At 40.8% G+C, this 15512-nt stretch overlaps 1 protein-coding gene across 1 annotated transcript in view; it reads left to right on the forward strand.

Moving 5' to 3' along the window:
- LOC126291974 (uncharacterized) overlaps positions 1-10123 on the forward strand; it is a 42385-nt gene extending 32262 nt beyond the window's left edge. Inside the window, exons 6-7 of the mRNA XM_049985728.1 lie at positions 2872-2954; positions 9963-10123. Of these exons, the coding sequence (XP_049841685.1) occupies positions 2872-2954; positions 9963-10010 (131 nt within the window). The 3' untranslated portion in view covers positions 10011-10123. The remainder of the gene's footprint in view (positions 1-2871; positions 2955-9962) is intronic.
- The last annotated feature ends 5389 nt before the right edge of the window (positions 10124-15512 follow it).

The following is a 15512-nucleotide window of genomic DNA, read 5'->3' on the forward strand; positions in this document are numbered from 1 at the left end:
CATTGCAAGCTCACAGGTTAATGTAAGAGTGAGATAAGCCATTTAAAATGTGAAATGCGAGTACATTAATAGCCGTCGCAAACGCCAGAATGTCGAAAGCAAGACGTGCGTGCACTGTGTCGTACAGGTGCCGGATGACAGTTTCCGGGATCGTGTTCCATGCCTTTTGCATCTGGTCTGTCACTACAGGACGATCAGTGCTGATTGTGCATGACTGCACTAGTCGTCTGATGGATTGGAAACAGATCTAGTCATAGCAAAAGCCTTGGAAACATGCCGACCCTCTGTAGAGCATATTAGGCTACAACAGTGATATATGGTCCAGTGTTATCCTGTTGGAAAAAACTGCCTGGATGCTATGCACGATCGGCAGCACAACAGGTCGAATCATCAGATGGATGTACAGATTTGCAGTTAGGTTTCCCGTGATAACGACGAGAGTTCTCCTGCTGGCGTACAAATCGCATCCAGGTGTAGGTCCAATGTGTATAGCACGCAGACAGATTGGTTCCATGCCATCAACTAGCCTCCTTCTCACCAACACACGCCATCACTAACCACAACCAAAAAACTCATCAAAAGACACAACAGATGTCCACCCTGCCCTCCGGTGAGCTCTCCACTGACACCACTCAAGTGGAATGCACGCAGTAGGTTGTCTGAGAAAAGCAACTGAATTCACTCAACAGCGGAAAGTCCGCTGGACCTGACGGGATACCAATTAGACTCTACACAGAGTACGCGAAAGAACTTGCCCCCTTCTAACAGCTGTGTACCGCAAGTCTCTAGAGGAACGGAAGGTTCCAAATGATTGGAAAACAGCACAGGTAGTTCCAGTTTTCAAGAAGGGTCGTCGAGCAGATGCGCAAAACTATAGGCCTATATCTCTGACATAGATCTGTTGTAGAATTTTAGTACATGTTTTTTTCTCGCGTATCATGTCATTTCTGAAAAGTCAGAATCTATTCTGTAGGAATGAACATGGATTCCGGAAACAGCGATCGCGTGAGACCCAACTCGCTCTATTTGTTCATGAGACCCAGAAAATATTAGACACAGGCCCCCAGGTAGATGCCATTTTCCTTCCGGAAGGCGTTCGATACAGTTACGCACTGTCACCTGATAAACAAAGTAAGAGCCTACGGAATATCAGACTAGCTGTTTGGCTGGATTGAAGAGTTTGTAGCAAACAGAACACAGCATGTTGTTCTCAAAGGAGAGACGCCTACAGACGTTAAAGTAACCTCTGGCGTGCTACAGGGGAGTGTTAAGGGACCATTGCTTTTCACAGTATATATAAATGACCTAGTAGATAGTGTCGGAAGTTCCATGCGGCTTTTCGCAGATGATGCTGTAGTATGCATAGAAGTTGCAGCATTAGAAAATTGTAGCGAAATGCAGGAAGATCTGCAGCGGATAGGGACTTGGTGCAGGGAGTGGGAACCGACCCATAACATAGACAAATGTAACGTATAGCGAATACAAAGAAAGAAGGAGCCTTTATTGTATGATTATATGATAGCGGAAAAAACACTGGTAGCAGTTACTTCTGTAAAATATCTGGAGGTATGCGTACGGAACGATTTGAAGTGGAATGATCACATAAAATTAATTGTTGGTAGGGCGGGTACCAAACTGAGATTCATTGGGAGAGACCTTAGAAAATGTAGTCCATCAACAAAGGAGGTGGCTTACAAAACACTCGTTCGATCTATACTTGAGTATTGCTCAGGAGTGTGGGATCCGTACCAGGTCGGTTTGTCAGAAGGGATAGAGAAGATCCAAGGAAGAGCGGCGCGTTTCGTCACAGGGTTATTTGGTAAGCGTGATAGCGTTACGGAGATGTTTAGTTAACTCAAGTGGCAGACTCTGCAAGAGAGGCGCTCTGCATCGCGATGTAGGTATCTATCCAGGTTTCGAGAGGGAGCGTTTCTGGACGAGGTATCGAATATATTGAATCCCCCACACTTATAGCTCCCGAGGAAACCACGAAAGAGATTCGAGCGCGCACGGAGGCTTTCCGGCTGTCGTTCTACCCGCGAACCATACGTGAGTGGAACAGAAAAAGAGAAGTAATGACAGTTGCAAGTAACGTGCCCTCCGCCACACACCGTTAGGTGGCTTGCGCAGTATAAATGCAGATGTAGATGTAGAACCGATTTGTAGCAGTTCGTTAGGTTGTAGTGGTAGCAACTTCTGCTCACATTGCTGCTGCAAATGCAGTATGATCCGCCAGATCTATACGCCGAACACGATGGCCTTCCGTCTCGGTAGTGCCACGTGAGCGTCCAGAGACTAGTCTTAAACTTGCGACCGTACTTTCTCGGGGCTACCGTTGGGAGCCATGCTGTACAGTGGCTACATTCCTGCAACGTTCAGAAGGAACATCAGGCTTCTCGTAAATGTATTACACGATCTCATACAAACTCAGTGAGGTGTTCATAAAGGCGTCTTTATCGCCTTGAAGGCATTCTTGACTTCCATCAACCCACCAAGTGTATTCTCAAAGGTAACCAACGCCTACGACTGTTGCAGGGTGTATTGGTATTAAATCTGATTTGCATCCTCATAGTAGCGCTACAAACGCCATTCTTATGCGGCTGATGCGAAATTTCAGACGTCGAATTACGCGTACCAACTTCTGTCGCACAAGTCTGTCATAGAGTTGCGATTTTTGTTCCTTCAGTGTATATGACTACAATGGACCCAATATCGATGTCTGTGGAACACCTGAATTTATTGTTTTGCATTCTGAAAATGATGTTTCAGTTTTTACACTCACCGAGTAACGGTCTATGTCTGGTATAAGGTGTTTTCAGCTTGGAGCCTCACGGTTCGTTAAGTCATGTCCTGTGTTTTGTGTTGCCATAGTTACCGGCTGCAGCGACTACTGCTCGTGTGGAACGCTGGCCGCCAAGTGTCTCCATGAGGGAATGAGAAACAAATCCTTCCAGGTACGTAGCCTACCAAAACATTGGACCCAATACCAATTTAGTGCCAAAAATTATGGGTATCATGTCAATTTCAAAAAGAGAATCGTTTTATATCATTTTATTATTTCTCACTTTCTTCGTTTCCGACTCTTAAGGAACGTGATTAGACTTGGTAGTTAGCTTAATGTTTTATGGATTCTTCTGCATTCTTATTCCCCCAAAATCTCTTCAAGAATTCAATTTTTTTATCTTCCGCTCTTGTGACCATTTAGTTCCTATCAAATGTTCACATTTCTCCTTGATTCTTTGCTTCATTATCATTAGTGTTCCAAACGGTAGAAAATTATTCCATTTTCTTCTCATATAATGAAATAACAAGAAACCAGCTGCATAAAAGAAATTTAATTTCTTTACCATTTTCGGGCACTAAGTGCCCTTCTCCAGAAGGATGGACTTCATAGTGTCTGTATGAAACTAGTACAAAGAAGCGAATCAATATGTGCAGACATCACGCCAGAACATGAACAAATCAGCCAATGAGGTTACTGGCTAATTGGCTCCAGTCTCCTGTTCTGGCGTGATTCTGAACTTCACATCTCGATTATGTTTTATGTAGACGTTGTGATCTACATCTTTCTGAAGAAGGGGACTAAGTGCCCAAAATTAAAATTTCTTTTATGCAACTGGTTGGGCTTATTATTTCATTACATACGACTATAGCAGCTGAAGATCGATAAAATACTAAATTTTCTTCCTGTAAATATTCCCTAGTTTCTTCTAACCAGCTGATTTTGACTGTCCTTGCGTGAGTAATTTTGAATAGCCCTCTGCTGACGCTTTGTGGTAAGTTCTGTCTATATGGTAACTTAATTTCAAGCAACTGTTGTGCTGGTGGTCCGGGAACCTAATGCTTTACGTGTTCGAGTCAAACAGTCTTCTCTTCAAAATTAATATCCTGAAATGGGAGCACATACTTTTCTGAAATTTCTTAAGCTGCCCTAAAACAGTTACGGACTCCGATGTATATTTTGATTCCGATAAGAGAATTATTTTGTAATGTCACAATTCCGCATTGTGCGATATTAATTTTTTGTTGTGGTGGCTCCATGTTACATTTTATGCCTTTTGAAGTGTCATGGGTCGTTGCAAGTATACACTAATATCCATCCCAGATTACTGTATGATCTTTCAAGGTATTTAGAGGAGGGCATCTGTAGAATCGTCCAGCTTCCATTTATTGTGTTACGTTACCACTGTTAATTGAAGAAATGCATTTTATGCAGTTTTTCACTTGTTATGGATTCACTCATGAAATATCTGGAGGCCTGCCTTTTGGAGCTACGTTATGTCGTTTCTTCTGAGGCATAAATTTTTGTTGAAGTTTGTGAGAAATGTAACGAGACTGACAACACAGCGGGTGATCTGGCAACGCTGTGTTTTTCTGTTTGTATAGACCCACGTGTTCGTTTCAGATCTGTAGAGCTATCACGTGATTACGTAGAGAGCCATTGTGCTTTACAAAAACGGAAGAGCCGAATTTAGAGCAAAGTTGTGTGTTAAACTTGGGGAATCCTCGAGTATGATCTCTGGGAAGTCCAAACAGGTCTATGGCGAATATTTCGTTATGAAATCACAAGTTCTTCGCTGGCAAAAATCATTTTTGGAAGACAGAGAACGCGTTGAAGGCGAACCTCGCTCAGGAAGACCTTCAACTTCAAAAACCGACGTAAACGTCGAACGCGTGCGTGATCTTGTGAGGTTGTTCCTCCAGGACAAACTGTCAACCAAGCGTTATAGAACACTATCCTTGAAAGACTCAGGAAAATGGTGAATCGAATGAGATCAGACATCACAGGCAAGTGGATGCTGCTTATGCCAGTGCCCCATTTCACCTGACCACTTCCATTACAGAATTTTTTTCATCTCAAAAGGCATTCCTGTTGTTCCTCAGGCCCTCTATTCACAGGAATTTGAGTCCTTGTGATTTTCTACTTTTCAAAAATTCAATAATATCTTCATAGGACATCATTTGGGAAGTCTGGAAAACATTCAAGAGAATGTGACCAACATGTTAAAGGCCCTACCTGCTGAAGGTTTTCAGCTTTGATACCAACACTGAGAACAACGACTCCACCGTTGTATAGCTGACGAAGGGGACCATCATGAAGGGGACAATACTGTTGTTTGAAAAACATAAAAACTTTGGTAGATAAAAGTCGGCTTCATTACTTTTCTCGCACGCCTCGTACATAGTAATCACTGAGAAACCATTAGCAAAGGGGTCCTCTACTATTATTATCCAACTTTATGCTGTACTGTAGCTTGCGATGCACTACAAGGGGGACTTCAGACCTTTTGTCTTAGGTTTACTTAGTAAGCATATTACTTTCACTCTCTATGAATGAGTACTGTTCCAATCACGTCGGATCAAGCTGTACAGGTTTTCTTGAGTTTTACAGTTCTCTCGTTTCTCGACTCGCGGAATTTTTGCCTAAATTTTGTTCGTTCTTTGTTATTTCTTGTTGTTTATCCCTTCTTATTTCAGATCTCCTGTGACTACTGCGATATATTTCCTTGTTTCAGTGTTAGCTGTAGCAAAAGTTTTGTGGAATTGTAAAACCTTTCTAGACAATGTAGGTTTAATGATTATAGAGAATTTTAAGCTGTTTTGTTTTAATATCTCAATAAACTTTGCCAGAGTTTTAAATTTCCTGTTTTGCTCTTCGTCTACATGTTACTTCTTCAGCAATTCCGACATAAAATGTTTTCAAATTATTTTTGTTACCACTACTGTATTTCTTCAATTACCTGTATGTTTAAGATGAGCGTTTCAGACCTGTACAGTCACTTTGGCTTAATGACGGTGTTGTAGTGTCTCACATTTTTGTACCTGGGTTGACTTCTTCTTGTAAGCAATTTTGCTTATCATGTAGATTTAACCAGGCAGTTTCAGAAACATGCCGTTATCGTTAATTACATTCTTCACATAATTTCTGAAATGCAGTGTGTACAAGGAATACTTAAAAGACAGTCACAGATGTTTCAGGGAGATTTTGCAGAAAATGGTCGCTGAAAGTGTAAGGAGCACAAGAGATCGTACGGACGCATGGCTGGAAATGCATTCCAAGGAAGGTTTGTCCACTTGAAGGCGGAGGCATATAACTATCGACATGGTAGGTTTCAATGACTGAAAACTGAGAACGCACCAGGTCACTGGGAACTTTGTACTAGTGATTTAGTCTCAAACTGGTCGGTGACAGAGCACCAACCTGTAGTTGCCTCATTACCCTTCGAGCCTCCAAATGCGCGTGGAGGCTGGATCACCTGCAGGAGATACAAAGACGCCAATAATCCCCGGCCACACATTGATGAAGCGACGCTGATCGTTGGCTGCTAGAAATCCAGAGAAATTCTCTGTATCCCGCAGGTGGGTGTTTTCAAGGTTGTCGATACTGCCCCACGTAAACGCAACATCACCGATGAGTTGAGTGGCTGACAGAAATCCTAGCACCGAAGTTGCTTGCGCGACGAACCAGAGACAAAATCGTCATTCCAGAGGCAGGCCTACACGCGTTGTAAGTCACACAGATAGTGGCAGCTGTCATGGAGAATGTATCTCACGCTCGTTTTGCTTATTCCATGCTGGCAGACCCTCTGCCTGGTGCTGAGACCGAGATCATCGTCAAAGATACACTCATGTTCAGAAAAAGGAGAAAACCTTGAACGACGTTTATGTTCACAGGACATCTACATGTTCTGCAGAAATGATTAATATTTGAATAACGTCGGCCCGCGGGTTCAGGGTTAACAACGATACCTCAGAGCAATACCACCTACCGGTAAAATGTGCCTGCGGCTCTCGTTTTCAGTATAAACCGGAGATAATGGATCAGTTTAAGTTGAGCAGTATAGCAGGATGCCTTGCAGATGTCCACGAGAACTGTAGTGTCAATCGGTGAGTTTGAAAAAGTGTGCATTATTGGTACGAGCGTGTGATGCATCCATCCGAGAAATTGCTGTTCGTGTGGGACAATGTGTTTCTGCAGTGAAATCAGTGTGTGCACAATGGTTCACGGTAGATCGTAGAACACGACGAGATGGGTCCGGTCACACCACTCAGACCACCCCAGGAGAAGATCGACACATCCGAATAGCACTGCAGGCATATCTGTGTCCTCCTTGGACCTGGCGCAAAAGATCTTCGTGCTCCTAGGCTCTGGCGCAACATTAGAAGAGTGTAGGATATCGTACACTGTCAAGTTTGACAGCCCATAGCCGTTTATTACGGCACGGGTTATGTGCCCGTCGTTCACTTCTCCGCCTACCTTTGACGGATGTGCAGAAACATGCTAGACGGCAATGGGATACGGAGCGACGTCATTGTGGCCAAGATTAGCATCAGGTATTAATTACGGGCGTACCCAGGTTCAGTTTGTTTGAAAATGATGGCTCCGCTTTTGTTCGCTGCAGATGGGACGATCGCCACCACAGTGACTGCATTTGCACATGAGGTACAACGCCAACACAAGGCCATTTGATTAGGGGTACTATTGGCTACAATCACGGTTCCTATGTGCCGCCTGTCCAGGGCACTGTGATCTATGTAAATGACATCCTACGATACGGTGCCATACTCTTTCTGCACTATACGGCAGACGCCAGTTTTCAGCAAGACAATGCACCAACATATGTTGCTGGAAGAACATGTGTCCTCTTTTTCTCAAAGGATGTCAGCCTTCTGCCTGGACCGCCAAATCATCAGACCTGTGGCCAATCGAAAATGTGTGGGATATGGTGAAAGGACAGTGGCAGAGCTGTGAGCCATTGCCAACCACCATAGATAAACTTAGGAACCAGGTGAATGCAGCGTGGATAACTATACCACAGGACGCCATTCACACCTTGTAAGCCTTGTACGCCATCACGCATGAAACATGTTACCAGGGCCCATGGTGAACACTGTGATTACCAGGCAACATGACCCATGCTGCTAATAACTTCTCCATAACATATTATTGAACATGTCCTGTGAATATGAACGTCCTATCTCTAGTCATTCAAGGACCTCTGTTTTTTTCTGAACTTGACTGTATTTTATCTCCACTTTCAAATGGTTGTTCTCCGTTGCAACGCATGCCCTGCCAAACGCCCATATGACCTTTATTATTTCTGACAAATAAAATCACCTGCAGCCGTCCTTATGTTTTTATTTCATTTTTTCGCTACCAGTTTCAATGCTTCAGTGCGTCATCATCGGGCCTGTATGCATAAAACATTAAATGTAGCACCATCAACTTATTAATCAAGTTACTAAGAAACACATTAAAACAGAATGAGGAACAATGGCAAGACTACAAATGAATTTATATCGAACATTTGACAGAAAGAACCGATGCATCCATTGTCACACATATAAAGTATACCATCACGAATTTCCACTCAATACATTGTACAGTTATAGTATCTATTAAAACTTTTTTAAATACTATTCATTTTTTATTGGACAGTCGGACACAGATTATCCGCACATCCCTGAAATAACTTACTGTAAGACAAAATAACTGTAAAAGGTGATGAATGGAAGGAAACAGTACCTCACAAACAAGTAAGGTCATGTTCCTCCTTTTTATTTGTTTGTGAGGTATTGTTTCCTTGCTTTCATCACCTTTTACAGTTACTTTGTCTTACAGTAAGTTATTTCATGGTTGTGCAGGTAATGTGTGTCCGACTGTCCAATAAAAATCGTGAATAGTACTTAAAGAAGTTTTAATAGATAGTATAATTGTACGATGTGTTGAGTGGAAATTCGCATTGGTAAATTTTAGATGTGTGACAATGGATGTATCTATTCTTTCTGTCATATGTTCGGTGTAAATCATTTGTAAAGTCTGGCCTCTGTTTCCCATTCTGTTTTAATCCGTTTCTATGTAACTTGATTGACAAGTTGATTATGCTATGTTTAATATTTTATGCATACAGGCTGGAAGATGACGCACTGAAGCGTCGAAACTGGAAGCGACAAAATGAAATAAAGTCAGCAGGCCTGCTGTAGGTGTTTTAATTTGTCACGATAGTAAACGGCCGTCGTCCCAGAGACCTCCAGCTAAAAGGATGGACATACAGAAGTTTATTATTCCTTGTTTTCTGTTTGAGGGTTTCCTGCTTTTTGTTCCCAAGTAACAAACTAACCAGCATAAAAAAATTGTGAAAAGTTGATCATGCTCGCTGAAAATTGTGTGTGCATTTAAGGTGATAGTTTACATCAGTCTTTTGTTCCTGAGAGTAGTCATGAGTTCACAAAGGCTACAACAGATATTCATAATGCCAATATTTGCTGTTTACGCTCTTTGTTCTTCTTCCGTCTCTCTCACTCTCTCGACCCACTTTTTCTTTAGTTGTTAGTTGCTGGAAAAAATGACCGACATTCACTCAATAACGACAACGTGCGCACACCAATATCAGAACACTCAAATCAAAAACAGCAAGCATACATTGAATTTATGTTTCATATCTTTAGAGAATAACTGTAAGTTTTATAAATTCTGTTGAAAATTACAAGGGACAACTAAAATCATCAGTAAGGATCTGGGCAAGCGATCCCCTGTTTGTGCTAAAAAAAGTCACTAAATGCTATTGACATGCGTCACCAACTTTAACTTGTTCTTGTTCTGAGTGCGGTGGGTAGACATAGCTGTTACAGTCTCCAGTTGCCTGAATGAAATTCCGACTGGTGAGAAAAAGAGTGAGGCTCCCAAAAGTTCGATCGACTCCGAAGTAATTTCTTGCTGCTGCTTACCACAGCATTATAAACTCTGAATGAAATGTGTTAATCTAAATGTATATAATGTATCTGTACACCGTATTTCATCTAGTTTATGATACCACTGAGCCAACGTTTTAGACGTACAGTGTATGTAAGCACTAAATTGTAAATTGACATATGGCTTTGTGAATCTCAAAAACACATTGGGGATATAAGTTTTAAGAAGTGTTATGACAATGTATAATAGAAATTTTATTATTTTTCAGACAATATTTATTGCTCTGGATGAAGCACTGGACAAGATGCACTCCTAGGTGCTGGAAACACTAAACGATTGATCCTGGTGTTAAGTTATATGGAAAATTGGATGGAAAAATACAGAGTAATGGCGACCTTGTTGGAATCAATAAACAGTGTTTGATTTAAATGTTGTTTACAATAATTTCAATGAGCCCATGTATATCTAACATAGTTCAAAGAAAACCACTAGAAAAGTAGTTTTAAAGTCAACCAAGCGGAGATACTATCTGTACTCCTTAATAAAGAGCAATGACGTAAATTCAAGGATAAGAGACTGAAAAGTAAGTAGTTCATTTAACTTTCGTTCATAACATGAACTACGTAACGACAAGAACATTCCAAAAGGTACGATATTTTTAGCATAAACATCGTGTGACACTAGCTTGTAAATTAGTTTCGAAACTTAAAGTTACTCCATTGGACAGCATGACGAAACTGAAATTTCCCTAGCTTTGGCAAACAATTACCGACAGTGACAGACGATATCCGACCGAATCAGAAAGCTTAGGTTACAATTCCAGCAGGGTAGTAATAATGCTGGCCGCTGTGGCCAAGCGGTTCTGTTCGCTTCAGTCCGGAACCGTGCTGCTGATACGGTCGCAGGTTTGAGTCCTGCCTCAGGCATGGATGTGTGTGTTGTTCTTAGGTTAGTTAGGCTTAAGTAGTTCTAAGTCTAGGGGAATGATGACCTCAGATGTTAAGCCCCATAGTTTTTAGAGCCATTTGTAGTAATAAAATATTAACAACTATAATTATGTTGCCTTTTGATAGAACATTATCAAATAAAGCGGAACACTCTCATGTATTGTCAACTGCAATAATAAATGTGAATATCGTGGACATAATATGACAAGTAAAGTGTAGTTCGACACACAGAATATTAAGATTATAAAACTATAAATCTTCTGGATCGTTGAGAATTGAATGCTGCAATAAGAAGCATTAAATGTTTTACCAGGACACTATTTGTGTAATGAAAGTGCTGATTCAGTCGTGACATTTAACATGTTCGCCTTTTCGGCGGGAAAAAATAAAAGTTGTGCAAACATCCCACTTATATAAAAGTACTAGATGATGTAACAGGACCACTTCTACATCTGAACCCAGACGGGCTTGCACACTTGGTAGATCTCAGGTTTGGATCGCATTTTTGGTATATTTTGCTAATATCTGATCTTTCCCAACATTATTGCGTTTTATAGGAGGGCCGCACTGGTTCTGCTTATTATGGATATGCTCCCAGCTATAAATTAAAAAATTAATGGCGGTAATTATGAAGATTTCTGTTAGTGTCCCACTGGTTGCATCTACGTAGATGACAGTCTAGAATTGCAGACGTGCTGCCATTTTTCAGAAAATAAACATTTTTCTTTAATGCGTACATAAACAGTCTCGACCACAAGAAACGTTTACTTTTGTGCTTACCGGTTTCGGTCAGTTATTGGTCATCTTCAGGCCTTATTCCACGTTGGTAGGCGATGGCAGTGCACAGAGCAGGAGTTAAGAACTCCAAGAATGTCAACTGCGTAAAGAACGTGGAGTAACCACAAATGTAAAGGTTTCTTCTGGTCAATACTGTTCATGTTCATTTTAAAGTACTAAGAAACAGCCGTTCTCCACGAGAAATGTTCTCAAAAATTTCTGAAACATTTGTAGTACTTTCACATTTCACAAGCATCATTCACAGATGATCACTTCGTCATATTTGGTACAGAACAGTCGGAATTCGTATTCAGAAAGGTGGTTAGATTGGAGCACAGTTTATTAGCATTTTTCCAGGGGCTTCGAAGAGAGCCCAGCTGTTGTTTGTTAGGGCACCGACATGGCGAAATTGATGGAACGTCAGGACTTCCCAAGGTTTCTTTTTTTTTATGGAAAAGTGGGAGAAAATGGAGACTATTGGCTTTTAAAATTTCGCCTCCTCTTGGTAGAATATTTTGTTAAGGAAACCATCATGCCACTTGTGGGCCGATACAGCTTTACTGAGGACTGGTGGGCGAGATTCTTGTGTGGAATAAGGATGCAATCACTGTTCTTTACTAACTACAAATAAAGGATTTCGTCTCCAAACGTTGAGCTGAAATCATCGGCACCCTGCACGCTGCGCTCTCGACTGCAGCAGCGGACGCCATCAGCAGAGTTGGGTCCAGTGGTCAAGTCCATCTGCCATCGTACTTGATGGTAGCCAGTCACTGTCTTGCTCATATCGCCTCGACGGTAATAGTGAGCATAATGAGGTCGTCTAGTAGGGCTACAAGAAGCTGTATGTTCCTTCTGCGATAAGGAATGTAGCCACTGTACATGGTTACTGGGCAGCGATGATCATCACTGCGTTTACTTCCTGAGAGGCCCTCCTCTTGTAAATCTTCATGAATGGGGAAAGCAATAGGGAAAGCTTCATTATGTATAAGTGGCCGTAAGGCTGAAAGAAAGTTTGGATGTTTTATATCCTTCTTCCTTTTGCGTTATGATTTTCAACGTTAACCATACAAAGAATAAAATCATAGCTTGCGGCTTCATCCAAGCCATGGGAAATGTAAAAGGCACTGACTTGCTCTTCGCATTCCGTCACCGTCTCTGTTCCCCAAAACATCTACACCGTACCTTTTGCGGTGCCCAGCTTTTGTCTTGATCATCAAGCCTTACACCGAAGTATCTATTGCAGATTTTTTCACAAAGCTATTGATGCCCTGTCTTTGCTCAGAAATTATGTAGTTATCACAAAAAGCAACAGAATAAATTAGCATTATTCAAACAATTGTAGGACATTATTGATAAGAACTTGCAAAACCACATTTAACCGCAGAAATATAAACTCATAGGACTATAGCGTGAAACAATAAACTGATGTTTTCTGCCTAACAGCAAGATGATCTGACAAGTGTGACCGTCCGCGGAGGTCTCGCGGTTCTAGGCGCGCAGTCCGGAACCGTGCAACTGCTACGGTCGCAGGTTCGAATCCTGCCTCGAGCGTGGATGTGTGTGATGTCCTTAGGTTAGTTAGGTTTAAGTAGTTCTAAGTTCTAGGGGACTAATGACCACAGCAGTTGCTCAAAGCAATTTTTTTGACAATTGTTGCCAACTACTCCATCCTATCAAAAAAAAAAAAATTCTTAGCGTTTGACAGTCAACTGAAATTATCTCATATCGCACACCCAAATAAAGAAATATTTACTTGTACATTTGGCTATTCTCACGTATATACTGAGTTGAGAATGCAGGCTATGCTTATTTTGAGAAACGCCTTTGTTGCTTACCTTTAAAGACCAAATAGTATAAAGGCTTCCAAAAAGCTAATTATGTGGATACAGTTAAAAAATTAAATATTTGTATTCTCAGAATAAATGAAAAAACTAGCCTTTTTTATGCCCGTTTTAAACAGAGCCGGAACGATGAAAATGACAAAATTAACATTTTTTTGTTTTTTCATTATAAAATTATTTGGAGTATTCTGAATAAAACAAATCTAGTTTCACACTTCTAAGTAAAGTCTAAGTGTGTTTTTTATCGCTGCAAAGTTGACGCACCACCTAAACGGTTGTAGCTACTTCGTGTGTCACCTCTGACGGCGCCGCTCGTTGGCTGCAAGCAGAGTATCTTTGCCGGATTAGACAGTGTTTAGTTTTCCTATGTTGTATGGCTTTATCTCTGTGACAAGTGACTGTTCATATCGGTAAACATAAACGCTATACCTTGTGTGTTGACTTGTGGAGTTTACTTTGTGTTGTTTTGCTGTTCAATTTTGAGTATCACACGAATTATGCTCGTGCGTGTTTTACGTATTTGGTTTGTGGATATCAATATGACCCGTTTCAGTAATCGTTTAAGAAAAGGCACAATGAGTGGAATAATAAATATTTTGTTGTTTCGAACGCAAGTGCTGCTCAGACTTCTTCACTGACTACTCCTAATGAATGTGATAGAACTTCTTCCAGCAAGAAAGTTTGTGGCAGCAAATAAAAGTTTGAAAGCTATGCAAGTGACAGTAATGATGTGAATGAAATAATTAACACTTCCTTGCTCTTTTATATTTTGAAACATAACGTATTATGCCAAATTTTCAAAGAAAGAAAAGAAGGAGGACTGGAATTGAAAATAACTTCACACGTTGGTTTAGCATGTAAAATGTTATTGAAGTGTAACAAATGTGCTGCAAAAGTTTTGTTTTCTAATTCTAACAGTATTCCTCGTGGTGGTAATAGTGGTAAAATGGTGTATGATATAAATGTTAGGCTATTGTTTGGCTTGCGTTGCATTGGCAAGGGCAGTGCTGCAGGAATAATATTATGTGGAATTATGAACTTGCCAATACAAACAACCAAGTTTGGATTTTATAATGAATTGGTGGGTTCTTCTGCTGAAGATATTGCTCAAGCCACAATGAAGAAATCAGTTGAAGAAGCTGTGGCAGATAATGGGAATTCTAGACATTTAACTGTTGCTTTAGATGGATCATTGCAACATGGAGGTCATAGATCTCTAAATGAAGTTGTGACACCTGCCAGTGGAAGCAGTTGGAAAGTAATTGATGATGCTGTTCTCTCAAGACATTGTAGATGTAAGGGCAATACCAAGGACGAACATAGTGAAAGTTGTGAAGCAAATTTTCACAGCACGCATGGAGCGATTGAAGTAGAGGGAGTGAAAGCAATTTTTCCGAGATAAAAGGAGTGGTATAATGTACGATATAATAACTATCTAGGAGATGGTGATGCTAGAGGATATAAAGCTGTAGAGGAACTCAAACGTTATGGCAATGAAATTCACATTAAAAAACAGGATTGGACATGTGCAGAAGCGCATGGGAGCTCGCTTGTGCAAACTAAAGCAGACATTAGGATGCGAGAAGCTTAGTGATGGTAAGACCCTTGGAGGAAGAGGAAGATTGACAGATGAAGCAACTGATAGATTGCACAGGTATTATGGGTGTGCAATTAGGCAAAGTACAAGAAGCATTGGGCATATGAGGAGAGCAGTATGGGCATTATTTTTTCGTACTGCATCAACAAATGAGCACCCACAACATACACTATGACCCACAGGTGATGACTCATGGTGTAAGTACCTACCAGGAATTAAATATGCCCATAGAAACAGTTTACCAAATGTTGTAATTGATGTAATTAAGAGCATTGCATTTTGGAGTGTATGATGCAGTGGCAAGATATAATGAGGGAAACATTACCAAATGTAATGTGCTGAAACGTTTAGGTTTCCAAGCAGGACACAACACCACTTCCACAATGCGCCTAATTGATGCAGAAAGAATAAGAGGTGCAGGAAAAAAAGACAAAGACTACAACATACAGCAAAAGGGAAGAAAAGAACAGTGAAAAGGAATCTAACACTGGAAATAGAAGAGGATGCTGATAATCCGTCATATGTCGCAGGAATGTATTAAAAACTTTGGAAGGGATTTCCCAGTAACTTTAAAATTTTCATCTTTGAGGAGCATTATCTCCAAAACTGATAACAAAAATCAATGATATTTATACACAATATCGATTAATTCTTTT

Source organism: Schistocerca gregaria, chromosome 9 (assembly GCF_023897955.1).
Source record: "Schistocerca gregaria isolate iqSchGreg1 chromosome 9, iqSchGreg1.2, whole genome shotgun sequence".
Classification (NCBI taxonomy): domain Eukaryota; kingdom Metazoa; phylum Arthropoda; class Insecta; order Orthoptera; family Acrididae; genus Schistocerca; species Schistocerca gregaria.